This window comes from Ornithodoros turicata, chromosome 3, assembly GCF_037126465.1.
Source record: "Ornithodoros turicata isolate Travis chromosome 3, ASM3712646v1, whole genome shotgun sequence".
In the NCBI taxonomy this organism is placed as follows: Eukaryota; Metazoa; Arthropoda; class Arachnida; order Ixodida; family Argasidae; genus Ornithodoros; species Ornithodoros turicata.
This window is the reverse complement of record NC_088203.1, coordinates 27,548,445-27,568,094: the sequence shown is the minus strand read 5'-3', so window position 1 is coordinate 27,568,094 and position 19,650 is coordinate 27,548,445. Positions and strand designations below refer to the sequence as shown.

The 19,650-nt window shown below is 45.3% G+C and overlaps 1 protein-coding gene across 4 annotated transcripts in view; it reads left to right on the top strand.

The window, feature by feature from the left end:
* LOC135388331 (GRIP1-associated protein 1-like) overlaps positions 1-15,548 on the top strand; it is a 56,640-nt gene extending 41,092 nt beyond the window's left edge. Inside the window, exons 18-24 of one of the 4 annotated variants that reach the window (XM_064617814.1) lie at positions 195-355; positions 488-505; positions 2,630-2,731; positions 2,790-2,883; positions 2,943-3,103; positions 13,632-13,710; positions 14,241-15,548. In XM_064617814.1, coding sequence (XP_064473884.1) covers positions 195-355; positions 488-505; positions 2,630-2,731; positions 2,790-2,883; positions 2,943-3,103; positions 13,632-13,709 — 614 coding nt within the window. In that variant the 3' untranslated portion in view covers position 13,710; positions 14,241-15,548. Of the gene's footprint in view, positions 1-194; positions 356-487; positions 506-2,629; positions 2,732-2,789; positions 2,884-2,942; positions 3,104-13,631; positions 13,737-14,100 lie in introns of those variants that run through there. The other 3 variants (XM_064617813.1, XM_064617812.1, XM_064617815.1) reach the window with 3 other exon arrangements.
* The last annotated feature ends 4,102 nt before the right edge of the window (positions 15,549-19,650 follow it).

Genomic DNA, 19,650 nt, shown 5'->3' with positions numbered 1-19,650 from the left:
GAAACATTTTCTTAAAGACTTCGGCTTATTTTTCGTGAAACACCCGGTATATTGTCAAATGCCAAAACAGTATCATATGTGTCATGCTTTCTGGGTCGTTGGAGTGGGGTGTGCTTATTCCTGTGCAGCTCAAAATCTGTCTTGGTTTCTCTTTCTCCCTCTCTCTTTTTTACTGAACTGTGCTTTGCCTGCAGAAGAGCTGTTCCAGCCAGTGAACTATGAAGAGCGGCAGAGAGGAGATTCAAGCAGTATCGGCTCTTGGAGTTACGTTTCGGGCAACAATGAAAACTCCAAGGATAGCAGTAAAGATAGTACAAACAATAACAGCAATGGGCACTCTTCAGGTGCTGAGCAGGTCAGTGTGATACTTGTGTCATAATCACTTAATGTGAGAAATACTGTTTATTGGCTCGCATAATTTTGTGCAATATTGCCCTTGGTTCGTGTTGTTCACTTGTTTCAAAGCACCAATTTTGCTTTTTTCTAGCATATTCCTGTCCGTATGGTAAGATTTGTTGCTTGTCTTGCATACAACACATGGTCATGTTGAACCAGTTTTCTTGTTTTAAAGCATATTGTGTGCTGAAGTGTGTTAGCCTTTGTTGCACAGAGTGTGCGATGAGCATTGTAAATGGTGATTGCCACATCTAGGCCCCCATATATTGACATGCTTGAAGCTCACAAACATGCTCAATAGAGGAATAATTGCTTACTATACTGCATTTCTTTTTATGGCTTTATAAAAAGCGATGCCCATTTAGTGCATACTCGGCAAAAACTTGTACAAACAAAAAAAAAAGAAGTGTCAGGGTGGCATTGAGAAGGCAGAACAATAAAACAGACGACACAACACAGCTCTGCGTTATGTCGTCTATTTTCTTCTGTCTTTTTAGAGTTCACGGCGCTGGGGTATTTAGATTTTTACAGAGTATAATACACCAACCAGCCCACACCATCTCTTTCTTTAATGCTATACCATCTAGAACATGACAGCTGAGAAGCACGCAGCTTGTGTGAGCATGAGCAATGAGTAAGGCGCAGCTAAGTATGTATGAGCATAATTGAGAATGTGGAAGATGCTTCGTAGACATCTCAAAGCATGTATTTTGTCTAGAGCTGTGTGAATAGCAAATTTCGAAATTGAATCCAATACGAATGTCTTACAGGCACTGCAAATTCAATTTGAATTGTTTATTTCAATTTTGTGTCGAATTTGAATATTAAAAAAAAAACAAATTTAAATATTTCTAATATCTCACTTTGCAAAATTTTGTCACTTTGTGCCCATTAGGGAACTGCTGTTCCCTAATGGGGAGCCTACAGCTTTTCTGTCAAAATAAAATATCGTAAAAAAAGAAACTAATCTATCTGATGTGTTGGAACACACACTGCATTGCTGAGTGTGCATCCTTTGGTTTATCTGTACTTTCTGTGCTTTTTACAAACTGTAAATATTTCCCTCTTTTACTGTATAACCGAAGTAAACCCCAGACAAGGAGTACAGACAAACTTGTCTCGGGTTTATTTCGCAATCATGCACCAGCTTGTCAGCACCATTTCGCTTTTGTCGTTACTGTATGCATCTCTGGATGTTGTGAACACATTGATTGGCACATACAGGGTGTCCCAGAAAACGTGTAATTGAATTATAATAAAAAACTACACCACCTAGAGTCATGCGGTCAACGGCATTTGTTCTTACTGGTTTTTTGCCACATCCTGGTGTGTGAATGTCTTCTAACGTAAATTTAATAACGTAAATTTTTGGGAGCTTAAGTCGGAAATTTGGGGTAAAAGAGTGACCTTTACTTGGCAAATTTCAGAGTTCAGTTCATAAATATTTACATAATTAAACTTACGATGCATGACATTCACATCAGGAGGTGGCAAAAACCTAACAAATGCCGTTGACCGCATAATTCTAGGTGGCGTAGTTTTTTTGTTATAATTCATTGACACATTTTCTGATGCATAATGTAAAAACCCCGAGACTAGGGAACACGAAAGGACAGACACAACACGAAGTGTCTTTGAGACTTCGTGTTGTGTCTGTCCTTTCATGTTCCCTAGTCTCGGGGGTTTTTACATTATGCATCATCTTCACCAGCTCGCTTGCTTCCTAGTCATTTTTTCATTGACATTTTCTGAGACACCCTGTATAATGTGCATTCTATTGTAGGGCCTCTTAACGACCGATAATGTACGCACAGAAAACCCTCCAATGACTTTTGGGAGTGTGCTTCGTGTGGAACCGTACATGAACGTAATGTCAGCACAACTACGAGTCGACACGTTTAAAAGTTACTCTTTGTAAATGTAGGCTCATTGAAGCTCTTCTCAGATGAGCAGTGTTTGCAGGCAAGGAGCAGAGCCGTTCACTCGATTACGATGTGGTTGACATATGTCAGATTTGAAAGAGTTGCTTTCACATCTGATACACAAGTTTGAAGAATGCTCTTGCATAGATGTGGTCCCTAGGCACACTCATGCACAATCATGTGATATGTGTTCTCCTGAGATAACCTATACTGGAAGAGAGGCGTTTAGTGTGATTATTATTTCAGTGCACTGTTTTCTTTGGCAAGCAAACATTGAAACTGCTAATACTTTTTTTGCTAACACACATCAGACAACACGCAAGCCATCTCCGGGACTCCTGGAGCAAGAGAACAATGACCTGCTGGGGCGCCTAGCAGCTCTTCAGGAGGAGAAGTGGGTTCTTGAAGAAAAGGCAATGGCACTACACAATTATGGCATACCAGAGGTTAGAGTTCCTTTTAAATCTGCAGATAAACCACCTAGAAGTCAGCAACTCCGCCATGGCAGAGGACCTTGTCAGCAAGACAGCTATTATCCAGTATTACTGCATGGATCACAAATACGGTAAGTGCACAAATAATAGTGTTATCATGGAAGGTTGAAGCACTTTACCATTTTCTCAGAGTCAGGCAGCACGCAGCATATGCCAATGCCTGATAAGCCTGCAGTGAAGCGCCTGGTCGATTTCCTAAAAGACAAAGGCGACGATAATCTTAAGGAAATCAACCGCCGCATGCAGGGAATGCTCGAAGAAACCCTAATCAAAAACATGCACCTTCAAAAGGTAAGCGAATGAAATACATTTTACGTGCATGCAGTCAGCATAGGTAGGGCCCTCAGTTTTCGGGTTTTATTTTTTGTGAAAATCTGGTGAAATATCGGGTTGAAAATCAGGACCTGCCAAACAGGGTAAAATCGGGTGATATACTGAGAAGTGATGTATTTTCGGGTGAAAAAAAAAAGATACTTTTACGTGTTGAAATTAATTAATAATTGGGGGTATATGTCACGAGACAACTGAGAGCATGAGCGACGCCACAGCGGTCAGTCTGTGGAGTGTTGAGATTAAGTGAAAGAATATTTATTAAGAGATTGGTAGATAATTCACTGTATAACCACTGTATCCATAGATGAGCGTTGAAAGCACGCTTGCGCTCTTGTTGGTATGCCTCGTATATCATTGGCTGTTGCTGCATCCTCTTTACTACTACGCGTACTTTGCGGAGACAAGTTACTCCCTACAAGATTTGAAAGTTGGCTTCACCTAACACTTCCGTGTATTGCGGGCAAACCCACTTCAAGGAACGCCGAGCGTTGCGCTTAACTCTGTTTCTTCGCTGTTTAGCGTGATTTTTCCTGATTCCTTTACTATTTTTGGTAACAGCACAAGCGTATACGAAGAGGGGAGTCAAGTTCTGTAGATCACATAAACAAAATACAGAAACCGACACTGACGATCTTCAGTGTCGGTTTCTGGGTGATTGCACCGAAAATCAGCCAAGCATGGAACCTCGACATCGCCGATCTCACCGTAAAAAAAATATGTGTTACCACATCGCAAATGATGAAAAAATACCATAAAAGAAACTTCCATATTATAACCGTTCTCGAGGGAGAGGAGGAGAAAGAAATGCGGTGTATTGGCGCCTGGTCGTTTCGGCCTACTTTGAGCGCTTCCCAAGCGGCAGCGGTGGGCCGCACGGCAGTTATTTTTTTTCTGCTTATCCTCTGGCAGGCGGACAATGGATTGACGGCTTCTTACTGTTTTGGCGCAAAGAGCCACTATTTGAAAAAATGCCAAACTTGGGTGAGAGCGTTAAAATGGCTTCATTTTAAAGCCTTCTGTCGCGCAGCCCACTTGTCGCACAGACATGTAACACACAGCGTTGTGTTCGCCGTTAAAAGCTCTTTCTGTTGGTATCAAAATCATCATCATTTCATCAGCGCATCGCATCCATATTGCCCTGAACACAGAAGCGGTTTCATAAAATTGGCAGATTTAGCACGCTTCTGACCCAAAAACCCCACCAAAAACATGCCTCGATTTTTTTATATGTTACGCAGAAATCCTTTCCCCGCACACCCACAAAAAATCGTGATTCGTTCTTTATCGTACTTCACGCGGCGATTTTTTAAATGAACGCAGGGTACGCGCCCTATGGGGTCGCCTGCCGGGATCCCCCCAGCGCTGAATTCGTGCGCGCGCTGACCGAAAGCGGTTGCATGGTATCTGTAAAATAATTTTAAGAGGCAACGTGAACAATTTCACGTTGCGCTTCGTGTTATGACCTATATGAACAGGGTCCATGCGCAGAGTAAATACGTGGTGCCGTGCTAAAACCGCCTACGTATGGATTGCGCGGAACTTAGCTTCACAAAGGCCGCAACTACTCAGGAAGCCGCATTCAAGCACAGTCAACCGTGTTCCTATGCGTCGCCATGACCACTGCTAATCTCACTTGTGTCTCCGAAAAAGCGTTTGGACACTTCCTGGGTGACCTTGCGCTTCGACGGCACTCGACGTCAAGGCTGTGGGAACGTGCACCCGTCCTTCAACCCACGCCTTTGGAGCCCTATATCACGTGTTCACATGACCGAAATGACAATTTTGACTCAAAAAGTGTATGTGTACTTCCAATTCATTCCCCCTTACCTGCACCGCTCGGACAACAGCACAACCTCGTCACCTACGCTCCGCGTCTTTAGGTTCAATCTGTGTGTGGGAGTTGTTTTCATCGACTGTGATGTCGTGATTCGTCGTACCTTCTTCTGAAAAGAATGAGTTCGGTGCACAGTAGTGAACGTGTTTATTGTGCAGACTATTGCCGTCGACACAAGAAGAAAGTTCTACGTACAAAGGACTTCCGATCTGTGTCTAGCATCGGTATGAAAGCCCTGAAATCTGCTCTTGGTGCCGAGAGGACAGCGAATGCACGCGAATCGGACATGATCTGCAGGAACTGTTTTGTTCACCTAAAGACTTTGATGCAATCAGAGGAAGTGACAACGTCAGTGTCGTCTGGAAGCAACGGCGATGATGTGCCTTTCGCAACGCCCGACGAAACTATTGGAGAAATTAACGAGCTCATACAAAGACAAGGGATCGACGTGACACCAGTGAGGAAACGTAAAAAGCCTTCAACGCCGTATCTGAAGAAAAAGCAGATGGAAATCAGTGAAGCACTTAACGTGAAGACGCGCCGACAGATCGAGAGGGCTTTTGACGTTTCGCTTCCTGGGACGTCAAGTTCCAGCAATAGGCTGAGTGAGGAGCTGCTTGGGAACATCAGAACAGCCTACGAAGAAAGCAAGTCACAGCAAGTACGCTGCCAGATTCTCACCCTGCTTCCTTCCTTCATGTCAGAGCGGGACATACAGCAAGTCATTCCAGAAGCAACGCGGTATATGATTCGCAAGTCGAAGAGACTGGTTGCAGAGAAGCATGTGTGGGCAACACCTGACCCCTACGAAAGAGCTCACCTGAAGGAAGAGGACTTGCTAGCAGCGATGAGCTTCTACACCATGGATGAGCTAGACTGCTCCGTCCAGAGCCCAAGAGCAAGAGACGTCGTACAAGTAAAGGAAGGGGGACAGAAGACGACTAAAGCAAAACGTTATATGACCTGTTCTATCCGCGAAGCGTATAGGAAATTTAAAACAAAATATCCTGATGTGAAGCTCAGCCTAAGCAAGTTCTACTCAATTCGACCGATATGGGTCAGTGTAAGTCCCTGCAGGGAAGAATGCGTGTGTACATATTGCGCAAACTTTGAATTAAACGACGACAGCGGCCATAAACAACAGCGAGAAAGAGCTGACGTTACAGGAGATCATCAATATGTGCGTCTGCGACATCAACTCTGAAGCATGCCTCTTGGGAGACTGTGACCAGTGTCCCGGTCCGGAAGCCCTGACACCAGAAAGTTTAGGTATCCCCGACGATGAGGAGATCCTGTTTGCTACATGGGAGAACGGAGGACTGCTAAGACGGACAGTATCGGTGAGCGAATTCCTCGCTGTTTTGCAGCGCTGGGTCGGTACTTTTGTGAATCACGATTATGTGAGGAAGATTCAGCGCGAAGCCATACATCGGGAGAAGTGTGCTGTGAGGTCTGGTCATGTCGTGCTTCATTTTGACTTTTCCGAAAACTGGACGATCATTCTGCCGAAAGAGATTCAAAGTTACCATTGGCATAAAAACCAAATTTCACTCTTCACGTGCGTAGTGACTGCATCCTCTGGAGCTCGCTGCTACGCCGTCATATCCGACGACACCCGACATGATAGCGCGGCCGCCCTCCTTTGTTTGTCGACCATCGAACAGCACATGGAAGACCACGGCCCTCTGTATGGGAGCGCAGTATACGTCTCCGATGGGGCAACCGCTCATTTTAAAAACAGGTTCCAGTACTTTGAGATGAGTCGTAATGCCACCGCCAAGAGATGGATTTTTTCGGCTCCGGGTCACGGCAAAAATGCGTGCGATGGAGTTGGAGGCGTCGTCAAGCACGCAGCAACAATGTACAACTTGCGCTCTTCATCAACTCAGGCAATACAGAACGCAGCGGAGTTCACAGCAGCACTGTCAAACAGGATCCATAATATAACACTCCTGCATCTTCCAGCTGAAGATGTGCACAGGTACAGAGAAATAAAGCTGGAGGAGTGGAAAGGTGTTCGGCCAGTTGTGGGACTTCGTTGCTATTACGTGTGGGAGAAGCAAACCGGATCCGCAACAGATGTCAAGCTGAAGAAAATACAGAAAGTCATGTCACCAGTGTAAATATGTATGTCGTTATCGTTTATCTTGCTGTTGTTGCTGTATATTCAGAATTCTATCTGTGTTGTCCTACGAAGTTAATCAAGTAAAATGTGTGCACGTGTACGTGTGTATGCAGTTACTTTGAAGTATCCTCCGCTTTCGGCGCGCGCACGAATTCGGCGCTGGGGGGTTCCCGGCAGGCGAGCCCGTAGGGCGCGTACCCTGCGTTCATTTAAAAAATCGCCGCGTGAAGCACGATAAAGAACGAATCACGATTTTTTGTGGGTGTGCGGGGAAAGGATTTCTGCGTAACATATAAAAAAATCGAGGCATGTTTTTGGTGGGGTTTTTGGGTCAGAAGCGTGCTAAATCTGCCAATTTTATGAAACCGCTTCTGTGTTCAGGGCAATATGGATGCGACGCGCTGAAGAAATGATGATGATTTTGATACCAACAGAAAGAGCTTTTAGCGGCGAACACAACGGTGTGTGTTACATGTCTGTGCGATGTCAGCGCCGTCAAGCCTCATCTTCATTAGCAGCAGCGGCTTGGCCGCGAGGAGAACGATATTCTTGTTCCGCGCTGCATGTGCAGTTGTCATCTGGTTCTCGATGAGGCACGACCGTCAACAGTGTGTCTCTTAGCTCCCTATTCGGCCCGTCAACCCTTCAAACGTTAGGCTTTCTACTGTTCAGCTTCTCCCCTTCATCTGTATTCCTCATCGTCATCTGTGGCCTAAGGCACCTTCAAATATATTATGCATAAGTATCCGCTTTCTCGGCCTCAGTAATTCTGTCTGGGCAAAGGGGCTCTTCGACTGCGGGGCGTCAGCGGCACTTCTCGTCAGCCGGCCTCACCTGGTAAGATCCCCGGTTCAACCGTATCTTGCCTTATATAGCGCAGCCTCCCCCGTATTTTGCCTGACATGGCGCAGTCGACAGGATTGGAAAAGGAAAGTACTTTTCTACCATGGACGTTAAAAAGGGTTACCTCAACATCAAAATAAGAGATACTGATCAACACAAAACCGCTTTCATTACGCCGGACGGTTTATATGAATTTGTTCGTATGCCATTTGGGCCAACAGGTGCTCCCGCAACCTGGCAAGCTGTTATGGACGAAGCGTTCGCCGACCTTAAATGGAAAGATGTCGTAATTGTCTATTTTGACGACATTTGCGTGTACACGTCGACGATAGACGAACATCTAGATGTTCTAGATCAATCTTTGTCTGTGCTCGAGACCTACGGATTCAAGATAGAGATTAACAAGTGCCAATTTCTTCAGACACAGATTAAATTTCTAGGGTATCTTGTTTCTCATGACGGTAAATTACCAGATCCGGAGAGGTCCGCAGCTGTTGACAAATACCCAGACACCTTCAACACAATCAAAGACCTCAAGAAGTTTCTCGGGTTCGCTTCCTACTTTCGCAAGTTTGTAAAAGGTTTCGCAGAAATCGCACGCCCGCTTTCGCTTTTGTTACGACACAAATCACTGCCACACAGTAAAACAAATATAGCACCAGAATGGACACCGTCTCACACTGATGCTGTACGCAAGCTAAAGTCTCTTCTTAAGTCACCACCCATTCTCGCTCACTTTGACCCTGACAAAGAGACTCACATCTATGTCGACGCCTCCGCTAAGCACTTAGGAGCATTCATAGCTCAAAAGCATGAAGGCAAGGAACATGTCATAGAATACGCAAGTAGAGCCACCAGCGACACAGAGGAGAAACTTCATTCGAATATGCTCGAATGCATCGCACTTCATTGGGCATTGACAGAAAAGTTTCGAATCTACGTGTATGGTTTGCCTGTGGTTCACGTCTGGACAGACAATTATAGTGTATCTCTCATGACTAACACTAAGCAGATCAACAGAAAATTTGCACGTTTAGTCCTCGACCTTCAAGAGCTTCCGCTCAAAATACACCATCGTTCCGGTAAAACTAACGTAGTTGCAGACGCACTTTCGCGCATACCACAACAGACCCTTGCGTGTCTCGTTCTCACTGCAGAAAACTCTCACCTTTCTCTTCACCAGCAGTCAGACCCCTCTTTGCAGGAGATTATCGAAATTCTCAAGAACCCTGAATCCACATCTCGCAAAGCGGAAAAGATACGCAACACTTTTTCATTTTCCTCTGGCATTTTATGTCACAATACTACAGACTCACGCGGTCTTGTCAAAACTAGGATTGTGATCCCAGAGTCTCTTAGACAACAGGTGCTAAATAAGTATCACGATAACCGTGGCCACATGGACAAACTCAAGACAAAACATAGCATTCTATCCAAATACTGGTGGTCATCTCTTGACAAAGATGTCAAAGATTACACCCAAGGATGTCGTGTTTGTCAACAATTCAACACTAAGACAACGAAACCCGTCGGATACTTACACCCACGTCCAATCCCTACCCAGCCCTTCACGACCATTTCTATTGATCACGTTGGTCCTCTTCCAGAAACCGCAGCAAGAAACAAGTACATTATCATAGCAGTGGATCACACCACACGTTTTGTTGTTACGCAAGCTGTCGCATCAACAGCCACTTCTCATATCATAGAATTCCTCAAGGAAAAAGTAAACAGCAACTTTGGTACGCCGCTAACTATTGTGTCTGACCAAGGCTCAGGATATGTCAGTCAAACTATGAAGAAATTTTTCACTACGACCGGCATTGAACACAAGACATCATGTCCTTACTTTCACCAAGCAAACGGCCTCGTGGAAAGGTCCGTAGCCACGCTGAAGAACATAATCAAGAAATATTGCTTCGACAACCCCTCCAAATGGGATGAGCACATTTCAGACATAACGTTTTTCATTAACACAGCAAAACAAGGCTCAACACGATTCTCGCCCCACTTTCTCCTCTTTGGTTTTGAACCTCGAGTTCAAAACGAGATTCAAATCGGCACCGTTCTACCAGATATTCCACGGCTTCAAAGCATACAAATGCTTCACGAAATACGTAACGACGCAAAAGATAACTTGGAGAACGCCTTGTCATCACAGAAAAGACGCTATGACTCTCGCCGAGTGTCTTCTCAATTTTGTGTAGGAGATTTAGTTTGGCTGAAATCTTATTCAGCTATGCCTTTTGATCCAAAATACAAGCACAAGATATTTAAGGTTATTTCTACTCATCCGCATGATATATGCACAATTCAGTGCCTCGATGAGGAAACAACCAAGGATGTACACGTAACCCAGCTAAAACACTTCAAAGATCAGCCAGATTGGAACCCTGACTTTTCTTTCCACGACTCAACAATCACAAACGACCGACCCCTCGAAACGGAAGATGATATTCCTTCGGACACTGAAGTAACTTCCCCGGAATACATCACAAGATACGGTCGTATCACCAAACAACGAGTACCTCTCCATGAGTACGACCTTATCTGAAATTTTTTCCTTGGTTCTTTGGTTACTCCACTTTGGGTACTCTTCAGTGCTTAACGCTATTTTTTCTTAAACCTTTCTCTTTCTTTTGGGTATTTTCGGTAACTGAACACTGAACACACACATCACCGCCGTTTGGCAAGTGTTTAACGACCTCTCCTGGTTTGGTATGGTGTTAATTTCATCACTACTTATTGCACACAAATGATTCACCCATATGTGCTTCACGTTTGTGTTCACCTCTTAACGCTTCTCTAGACGCATATTGCTCTGTATTTTTCACCGACCATTGCAACTTTGTCGTGCTATCTTCCCAATTGTAATGCGAATCGGGAGATTCTGTCTTGGTGTTCGGGTGGATCATTAACGCGATCCTTAACGCTGTTTGTACAATCCAGGCTGTTCTTAGAAAATTCTTCTGGCACAAGGCAATTTCGGCACGATTCTGCCAAGGGCCCTGGCATGAGTCGTGTTGCGCTTTTTGCCCGATTGGAACTCAGAACAACCTTGATTTTCCCCCTTGCTGAATGTTCTTTCTTCACCTACATTGAGAAATTGAATGAGGACATTCAATGTTGTTAGAAGAGGGCGTGTCAGCGCCGTCAAGCCTCATCTTCATTAGCAGCAGCGGCTTGGCCGCGAGGAGAACGATATTCTTGTTCCGCGCTGCATGTGCAGTTGTCATCTGGTTCTCGATGAGGCACGACCGTCAACAGTGTGTCTCTTAGCTCCCTATTCGGCCCGTCAACCCTTCAAACGTTAGGCTTTCTACTGTTCAGCTTCTCCCCTTCATCTGTATTCCTCATCGTCATCTGTGGCCTAAGGCACCTTCAAATATATTATGCATAAGTATCCGCTTTCTCGGCCTCAGTAATTCTGTCTGGGCAAAGGGGCTCTTCGACTGCGGGGCGTCAGCGGCACTTCTCGTCAGCCGGCCTCACCTGGTAAGATCCCCGGTTCAACCGTATCTTGCCTTATATAGCGCAGCCTCCCCCGTATTTTGCCTGACAGCGACAAGTGGGCTGCGCGGCAGAAGGCTTTAAATTGAAGCCACTTTAACGCTCTCACCCAAGTTTGGCATTTTTTCAAATAGTGGCTCTTTGCGCCAAAACAGTAAGAAGCCGTCAATCTATTGTCCGCCTGCCAGAGGATAAGCAGAAAAAAAATAACTGCCGTGCGGCCCACCGCTGCCGCTTGGGAAGCGCTCAAAGTAGGCCGAAACGACCAGGCGCCAATACACCGCATTTCTTTCTCCTCCTCTCCCTCGAGAACGGTTATAATATGGAAGTTTCTTTTATGGTCTTTTTTCATCATTTGCGATGTGGTAACACATATTTTTTTTACGGTGAGATCGGCGATGTCGAGGTTCCATGCTTGGCTGATTTTCGGTGGAATCACCCTTCTGTATTTTGTTTATGGTAACAGCACACGAAAGGGTCTCCTCGACGTCCACGGAAAGCACTAGCAGTACAAAAATCCAACACAGAAGTTTTCAACTTACTTATTGACACAAGCTTTCATGTAGCAGACTACATTTCTTCGGATGTGAAAAACACAGGGCATTTTTGGTACGAAACCAGGGTATTACTTTGGTTGGCGTTGCCATTCTGCAAGGCGGCTTCACCTCATTATTGAAACGGATTTTGAGGGACAAGGGACGCTGTCATGGCCCCATTAATCTAACTTATCACTAAACTAACCAAGTTGATGATGTCTTAGGTTAGTTTAGTGAAGTTAGGCTAGATTAATAGGACCATGGCCGATAATAAAGTTGGGAGTGCGAGGCAAGCTGCCACAGCCGCACTATTCTAACCTAATATATCACTAAACAAAGTGTATGATGTCATAGGTTAAAGATGGCTTTCCCGTAACACAAATAAATGAATCGAAAAGTTCTGCTAAATCTACAAACGTACACTTAAAGCAACACTAAGCATTCGTTGAAGTGGGCTTGACCGTAATACACGGAAGTGTTAGGTGAAGCCAACTTTCAAATGGTGACGCCTACCAAAGGAACATTTTTCACGCTAGAAATCGGACCTGCATGCAAGCGTCTACAAACCCGACGTGTTTTGTTTACTTCACGAGCAAGACGCGGCGCGGTCGGGAGCAAGTCGGGAGCGGTCGCGCGATTGCCGTAGTTCGCGCGTGTGTGGATCAAGTCCTTGGTTTGCACTTTCGCAAACCCGGTTTACGGGTTTTATCGGGTTAAACCCGAACTATTGTGATGTAAATCGGGGAGTAAAAACGGGCTTTATCGGGTTTTACCCGAAAACTGAGGGCCCTAAGCATAAGCAAATTGTGAAAAACATCGCCTTGAAATGCCTTGGACATTCATCTTCCATGGGCTGATCAACAGACCATCATTATAATGTGACGTATACAGAACCAGCATAAATACTGTGAGGAATTAATCGGGAAAAGCAGAAAATTGACTGCACGTAAATGAACACATGTGTACTGTGCCAGGTTTAATGATGACTTATCAGATTGAGTTCTAATGTAGCTTTCTTGGGTTATGTTGTGTATCTTGTGAATTATACAAGTGCTGATGGTCACAGGCATGCAAGAAAACTGATTGTTCACCAGGGTGTCTACCCACCTGGAAAAACTGCAGAACCGGGAATTGTCAGGGAATTTAGATGCGACTGGAAAAGTCAGGGAATTTGCCGAAAAGCAGGTGAAGTCTGGTAAAATCGCAGGCAAGTGCCGCGACGATGCGCAGCAGGTCGTGAATGCCACTCAGTGGTGAAGCAGCCTCGGCGCAGCAATGTAGCCATGAGTAGCTCTTGACCAATACGACAAGCTCAGAGGCAGAAAAGAAGGGCGACCTCACTAATACTCAATAAATGATCTGTCTTACGAGGGATCTGTATCAAAACTTAGCAGCAGGCACTAAGTTCCCTTTTGTTTTGGTCAGGGAATTCAATTTAAATAGTCAGTGAAAACCTAGAAAAGTCAGGGAATTTGAACACTGCAATGTGGTAGACACCCTGGTTCGCACAATCTGGGTACCAGCTGTGTTGGTAAACTGAAAGTAGATGGTTAAGCTACTGTCATTGCATCTGTGAGCATCAATATGCAGCCGAGCTGCTTTACCCAATGGCTGGCTGTGTTATGCGTTATTTTGCAGGACATGGAGATCCTATCGAAGGAGCTACATCAGATACAGCAAGTGAAGAATCCAGAAGTGATAGCGGCAAAGACCTAAGGTGCAAATTAAAAATATGGCTGTGTACATATCGATTACTTTTGTGTGTGACAGTACTGCACGTTTGTTCAGTACAGAAGGTTATTATGGCCATCATTCTTTCATACATTCGAGGAACAGTCTGACTTTTCAGCATGATTGACGAGCGCTTTGGCAGCGGCATGAGTGCATTCAGTATGTCATTAAGGTTGTGCAATGTCAAGTGCGTAATTCAGCTCGAGTGAACGTGCTTTTTGCACGTGAAAGTAAAAAAAAAACGAGTACCACACAGTGCAGATCAAGCCATTGAGGTGCATTGTTGTGCATTTGTGCTGTTGTAATGCTGTAGTAGCCTGTAAAAATTATGATAGTGCTCCCTTAGCGAACTACTCAAGAAATTTTTACTTCATAGGTCATTCCAGCATGGAATGCCCTTGAGATCTGAAGGCTTACTCATGAGTCACAGGAACCCCAAAGGCCTTTCAAGAAAAGTACACCTATCCCAATGGTGTACAAAGTGTACATCATGACATCTAAGAATCTCTTTTTCAGAATCGCTACTTTTTGGAATGTGAGATCAGCTATCTCGTCTGTGACTCAAAGGGAGTAACCTCAAATGCAAGGCCAGCCCATGATCTGCATCTCACGGATATGCGAGACTCAGTGGCAGATACAGGATGGCCCCCCAAAAATGTCACTTTATATACATTGGATTTCCCTCTCTCCTCTCCCCCACTACACGCTCCGCCAAAGAAACCGCTCCGCTCCCCCCAAACAGAGGGGGTCTGGACAACGCCAACTAGATACAAAAGGCCTGCTTATTGCAGCTACTCCTCCTCCTTCGCTACGTGGACATACATAGTCAGAATTCGTCTGCTACTGCAATTCGCCTTTCTGCGAATTCAAGAACCCGCAAATGATTGCAGCTAACTTGGAACCTGCAGACCTGAATATTTGGACAAAGAGTGCAAGACACTTTCCAGAAAATCAGTTTTGCGAAAGATTGGGGCCGTTTGCGCTTTATTTCCAAGTTTTCCCATTTAGTGCGCGGGGACGTACAATCACCACTCGCAGATGACGGTGGTTCGTCTTCATGGCCATGACCTGTGAAAGCACGTTCGTGATTCGCTGCTGGCGTTCCAAACATGATCCTGATTGGATGACTGTTAGTTGTTACGTCACGTCGGCGAGTAAGCAGGCTTTCTCTATCTAGTGGTGTTGGTCTGGATCCGCTGCTGGCGAGACTTCAGGTTCAAATTATAAACTTTGCCATTGGATATACCTGCCACTCTATTTGAGTAAGATGTGCAGTTTCAAGTTTGCTAGTAGTTTTGCTCTATCATTTCTTGTCTGAACACCCAGATTTCTTGTTCCTTCTGTAATGCTGTGAAGGTAATTGAATATTTCATTCCGTGAAGGGAAATTTTTGCACTTTAGTGTCCTTTTAAGCGAGATCGGCAGTGCCTTGTGCCAGTGGTGCAAAGTCCTCTCTATGTATAAGGAGTCCTTCAGAGTTGTAAAGAACCCCTACTTCGAACGAGTTTTAGCTGCGCGTGTATCAGGGGTGTCAGATGTGTACATTGTTTTCCATTTTGTACCACTTAGACGAGTAGATGCACGATTTATTTGCCGATAGATGCAGACGTTTTGTAGGTATACTGTTTTAGATCTGCTTCTACAATTAGTTTGAATTGTGCCCCATCTACAATAATGGTTCGTTTCTGAACTTGATCAAGTAAGTTTTGCTGAGTGCCTGCAAGGGACCCTCAAGAATGACGAGCCTTGGTACGCAATAATATATAGATTGTATATTATTAGCCAATGAGAGCAAAATAAAGTGGATTGCTTATCCAATTTGCATTGGTAGGTTCTCTTTTGTGTTGTCATAGTTACACGGCTTCCACAGTTCAGGCGCATTGTGTGCTCACGCATGTTTGATTCCTGACACATGAACATATGACCCACTATATGCTTGACGTTATTGACATTATTGACATTTGGTTCAGCCTTTTGTGTTGTGTTTTTGTAAGCGTGTTTATGTCACACCCGGTAGGAGGCTGCTGCTTGTTCATGCTTACCAGTGCAAATAGCCCTTGCTAAAGCTTTGTCTGACACTAACCTTGGTCGTGATGAAAAAGTCTGGCAGAGGTCAGGCGACAAACCCGTGTGGTGATATTTCTCGGATTAAGTGTGCGCGGGGTCCGTCGCTCACAGCTTTCAATCAACCGACGCTTCTACTTCTACAGTCAACGTCACTGACGGAAAGCCGGCTCATACACATCTGTACTGCAATGTTTATCTATTAGAACATTTGTCGCTATCCGAAAGGGCTTCTAAGAACGTCAGGGTGGCCATTTCGGCTGCTAGAAGTTCAAAGATTTCCGCGATCTTAGACATCTTAGACATTTTGCGATGTAATACGGGAACGGTACAAATGCGCTTAATGTGGAAGGATGCCGTGTTCCAGCTTCCACTAGAACATCCGGTTGGACTTTCCTCCGGCTGACTATGAAGCCGATTTGCCTTTGTATTCTTGGTACTGTTGCCTACCAGGAACGCCTGTGGGTGTGGGACTAAACGAGTCGATGGAACTGATCCAAATGCATGAAGGTGACCTAAAGCCACGGACGACCAGAGCGAAAGACCCGCGTCGGTGTACTGTCCCTGGCTCTTCTAGTGCGGTAACGCCACACTTTCCCCGATGGGAGGGTAGACCAGAGCCTCACTTACACAATTTCCCCTCGTGACAATCTCTTTGTACTCCTTTAACAGTCTGGCCACAGAGTCCCGAACAGAATCTATGACACTTGTCTCGTCGAAGGCCGGGGAACAATTATTACAAAGTCTAAGATGGGCGACAAGTTCGGAATTCCTCTTCCGCACTTCTCTTGTGTTAACTAGGGAGCGTTGCTGCGGCCGCGCATGGAGGCTCCCTAGTGTTAACTGTGCCGAAGAGCCACAAGAGAAATGCGGAGTCGTTGTCTGGGAATTCCGAACTTGTCGCCCGTCTTAGACTTTGTAATAATTGTTCCCCGGCCTTCGACGAGAAAAGTGTCCTAGATTCTGTTCGGGACCCTGTGGCCAGACTGTTAAAGGAGTACAAAGAGATTGTCAAGAGGGGAAATTGTGTAAGTGTGGCGTCGGTTGCTCCCTCGCCACCAATTCGGAAGTTGTTGGGTACGTAAGTGTTGCTGTTATTAAAGGGTTTGCTGTGTTCGAGAACGTGTCGTGTCGTCCCTCCTCTGTCCCTTTCTCGGGTTCCAATTTTTTTCGCCTGGAAAGCCTGCCGGGAAAACCTCGGACCGAGTCACCTCCCAATTTAGGCGTGGAAAGCGACCATTCTAACCACTATACCACGGGAGCTGGTCCTTCCAGATTCGCGTTGCTTACTTCGTGGCCCTGAACAGGGATCGCCGACTAGATATACGAGGGGTGTTAGAGTCAAACCGGGACTTTTCATTTTTCGCAAAAGTAATTAAAGTACAAGTAAAAAGCAAACAAAAGTAAGATAGAAATAAAAAGTACAGGCGAGAAATTAGTTTTATTTTTCAACGTAATCTCCAGCTGCATTAATGCACTTCTCCCAGCGTTTCACGAGGGCTTGGATGCCAGCAGCGTAGAAATCCTTACCGGCGCGTAGCAGCCATGATCGGACCGCATCCTTGACCTCGTCATCGCGGCTGAAGTGGCGGCCCCCAAGGAACGCCTTCAGTGGCCCAAAGGGATGGAAATCGCTGGGGACAAGGTCTGGACTGTAAGGGGGGCGTTCCACAAGTTGGATATTCTCAGGAACTCTGACACTGGGCTCTGAGCCGCGTCTGCAGGGGTCGCCCTGCACTGATGTACGGCCGTCTCGGAACCGTTTGCACCACTCAAACGCTTTGCTGCGGCTAAGTGTATCGTGGTCATACATACTGAGCCTGAAGTCTTCTGTGAATTCCAGATGGCTTTACGCCTTCATTCACGAGAAACTTCAAAATGACTTGAATGAAATGAAAATGACGAAAAAGAAGTAGCGCGAACCATTTGTACACTCAGGAGACAGAAAGTCCCGGTTCGACATGAACACCCCTCGTAGTTTATAAAAACAAGTGGCAGTTCAAAAATGCGAAAAGTGAAGCACATGTCAATGGAACTCTGGAACAGTTTTTGCTGAAATATACAATAGGTTCATAGCAACTCCGTTCATAGCAGCGAAAGGCTCCACACCGTAATCGACGTGAAATTGATTTGTGCAAAAGGCGTGCCGTCGCTCATTACTTAAAGCATTAATTATTTCAAAGAATTGTCACTAAGCATTAATTATCTCTAACAGCAACGAAAGACATTTGTCTTTCTCTCATCATCCGAACGGAGCATGGTAGATCGTAATAAATAGAACCGCCAGATTGGAGCTGTGTGTGAAGCAAGACGTAGTAAACGACATCTGTGGTGTTACATTTGTGGTGGCCTTCATGCTGTGACTGCTGTGACTTGTGCTCTGCCTTGGAACTTTTTCGAGCGTTCTGTCTGCCGGGTAGCATAATGACGCAACAAAAATCTGGATTACTACGTACCCTGTGTTCTTTTGAAGCGATAGCTTTATAATATATGTCCCACCAACATTGACGGCTGTGCAGGTCCGTCCGTAGGAGTTCTGGAGAGGGACGAGAAGAAAGGAAGTAGTTACGATGGCAGCGAAACGAGTGCGGGCTGCCGAAGATCAAGATCGGAAGGTGGCTCACTAAGGTCCGGTTTCACCAACGCCGATTAACATTTGAACCGAGATCCACGGTCTCTTAACTTGGACTTAACGCTTAATTCTGCTTCACTATAAAGGGAGTTATTATGATTAAAACATTCACGTTACCAACTAACGTTTGTAAAAAAGAATTGGAGTGTTGACTTGGTCAAACCGGACCGAAAGGTACCGCATTGAAACGCGATTGGCAGAATGCCCACAGATGCAGCTAATTTTTCTATATCTGTTACTTCTATTTTCTATTACTCTGGCATCGGCCGGCACGGTAGTCAATCGCGGCGCAGGGAGATGGAAATAAATATTAAGCTGTGCTCTCGTTGCCTCTGTACCAGAACTGAACCAGTACCGGAACTGACTCGCTATTTTTGCGAACAGAACCGGAACTAAGGAAAAGTACGGTTCCGAATTCAGTCTCTCTCTCTTTTTCCCCCCGTAAGGCGCTTGGACAAGGGTGATACGGGAGGTGTGAAGGACACCCTAGTCGGGGGCCAAAATTATTGGCCATATTCCGCAAATATTATTCAAAATTCCATCTACATGAAACTCTGATACAAGATGCTGGCATCCCTTTTGGTCATGTGCTTCGTGTTTGGGTTAGGCAGCAGCTGTGAGTCGTATGTCTAACCTTGCTGTACAAAACTTATTTTCGCTTCTTTACGATATTGATTAGCCTACTGTAGGCCTGTGGCGAACTGGGCACCACAAACAGAAGGTATTATGCTAATAAAAGGTGTAATTTTACTAGCGTTTTCGTGCTGCTTCATATTGCGTTCAGCAACTCTCCTACGTTGTTCTTAACTCATAATGCATAGCTTTAATAAATCAATGATTGATGTCAGACGCTTCTGGCTCAATGTGTTCGCAGGAAAGCTTGCATCCTGTTCTGTATACTTCAACATATTTTTTGAGAATGCTGCTCCCCACCCCGGCTGGAGGAGATGTTACGCTCTTGGGACATTTGTGCTGGGGGGCTTGGTGTCCGGACTTGGAGTTGAACACGGAATAGGTTGACAAGTGGGGATTTAGGAGGTGAGCAGGACGCAAGCGGTCGTTCGAAGCAACTTGGTCGCGGCCATTTAGGCGGATCGTTGTGGTTTTCGGGGTGTGACGGATGACGTGATGCGGTCTAGTGTAGGGTGGCTGGAGAGGCTTGCAAAGTGCGCCTGTCCGGAGGAAAACGTGCGATGAGGCGGACAAGTCTTAGGCAATGTAGTGAAGGCG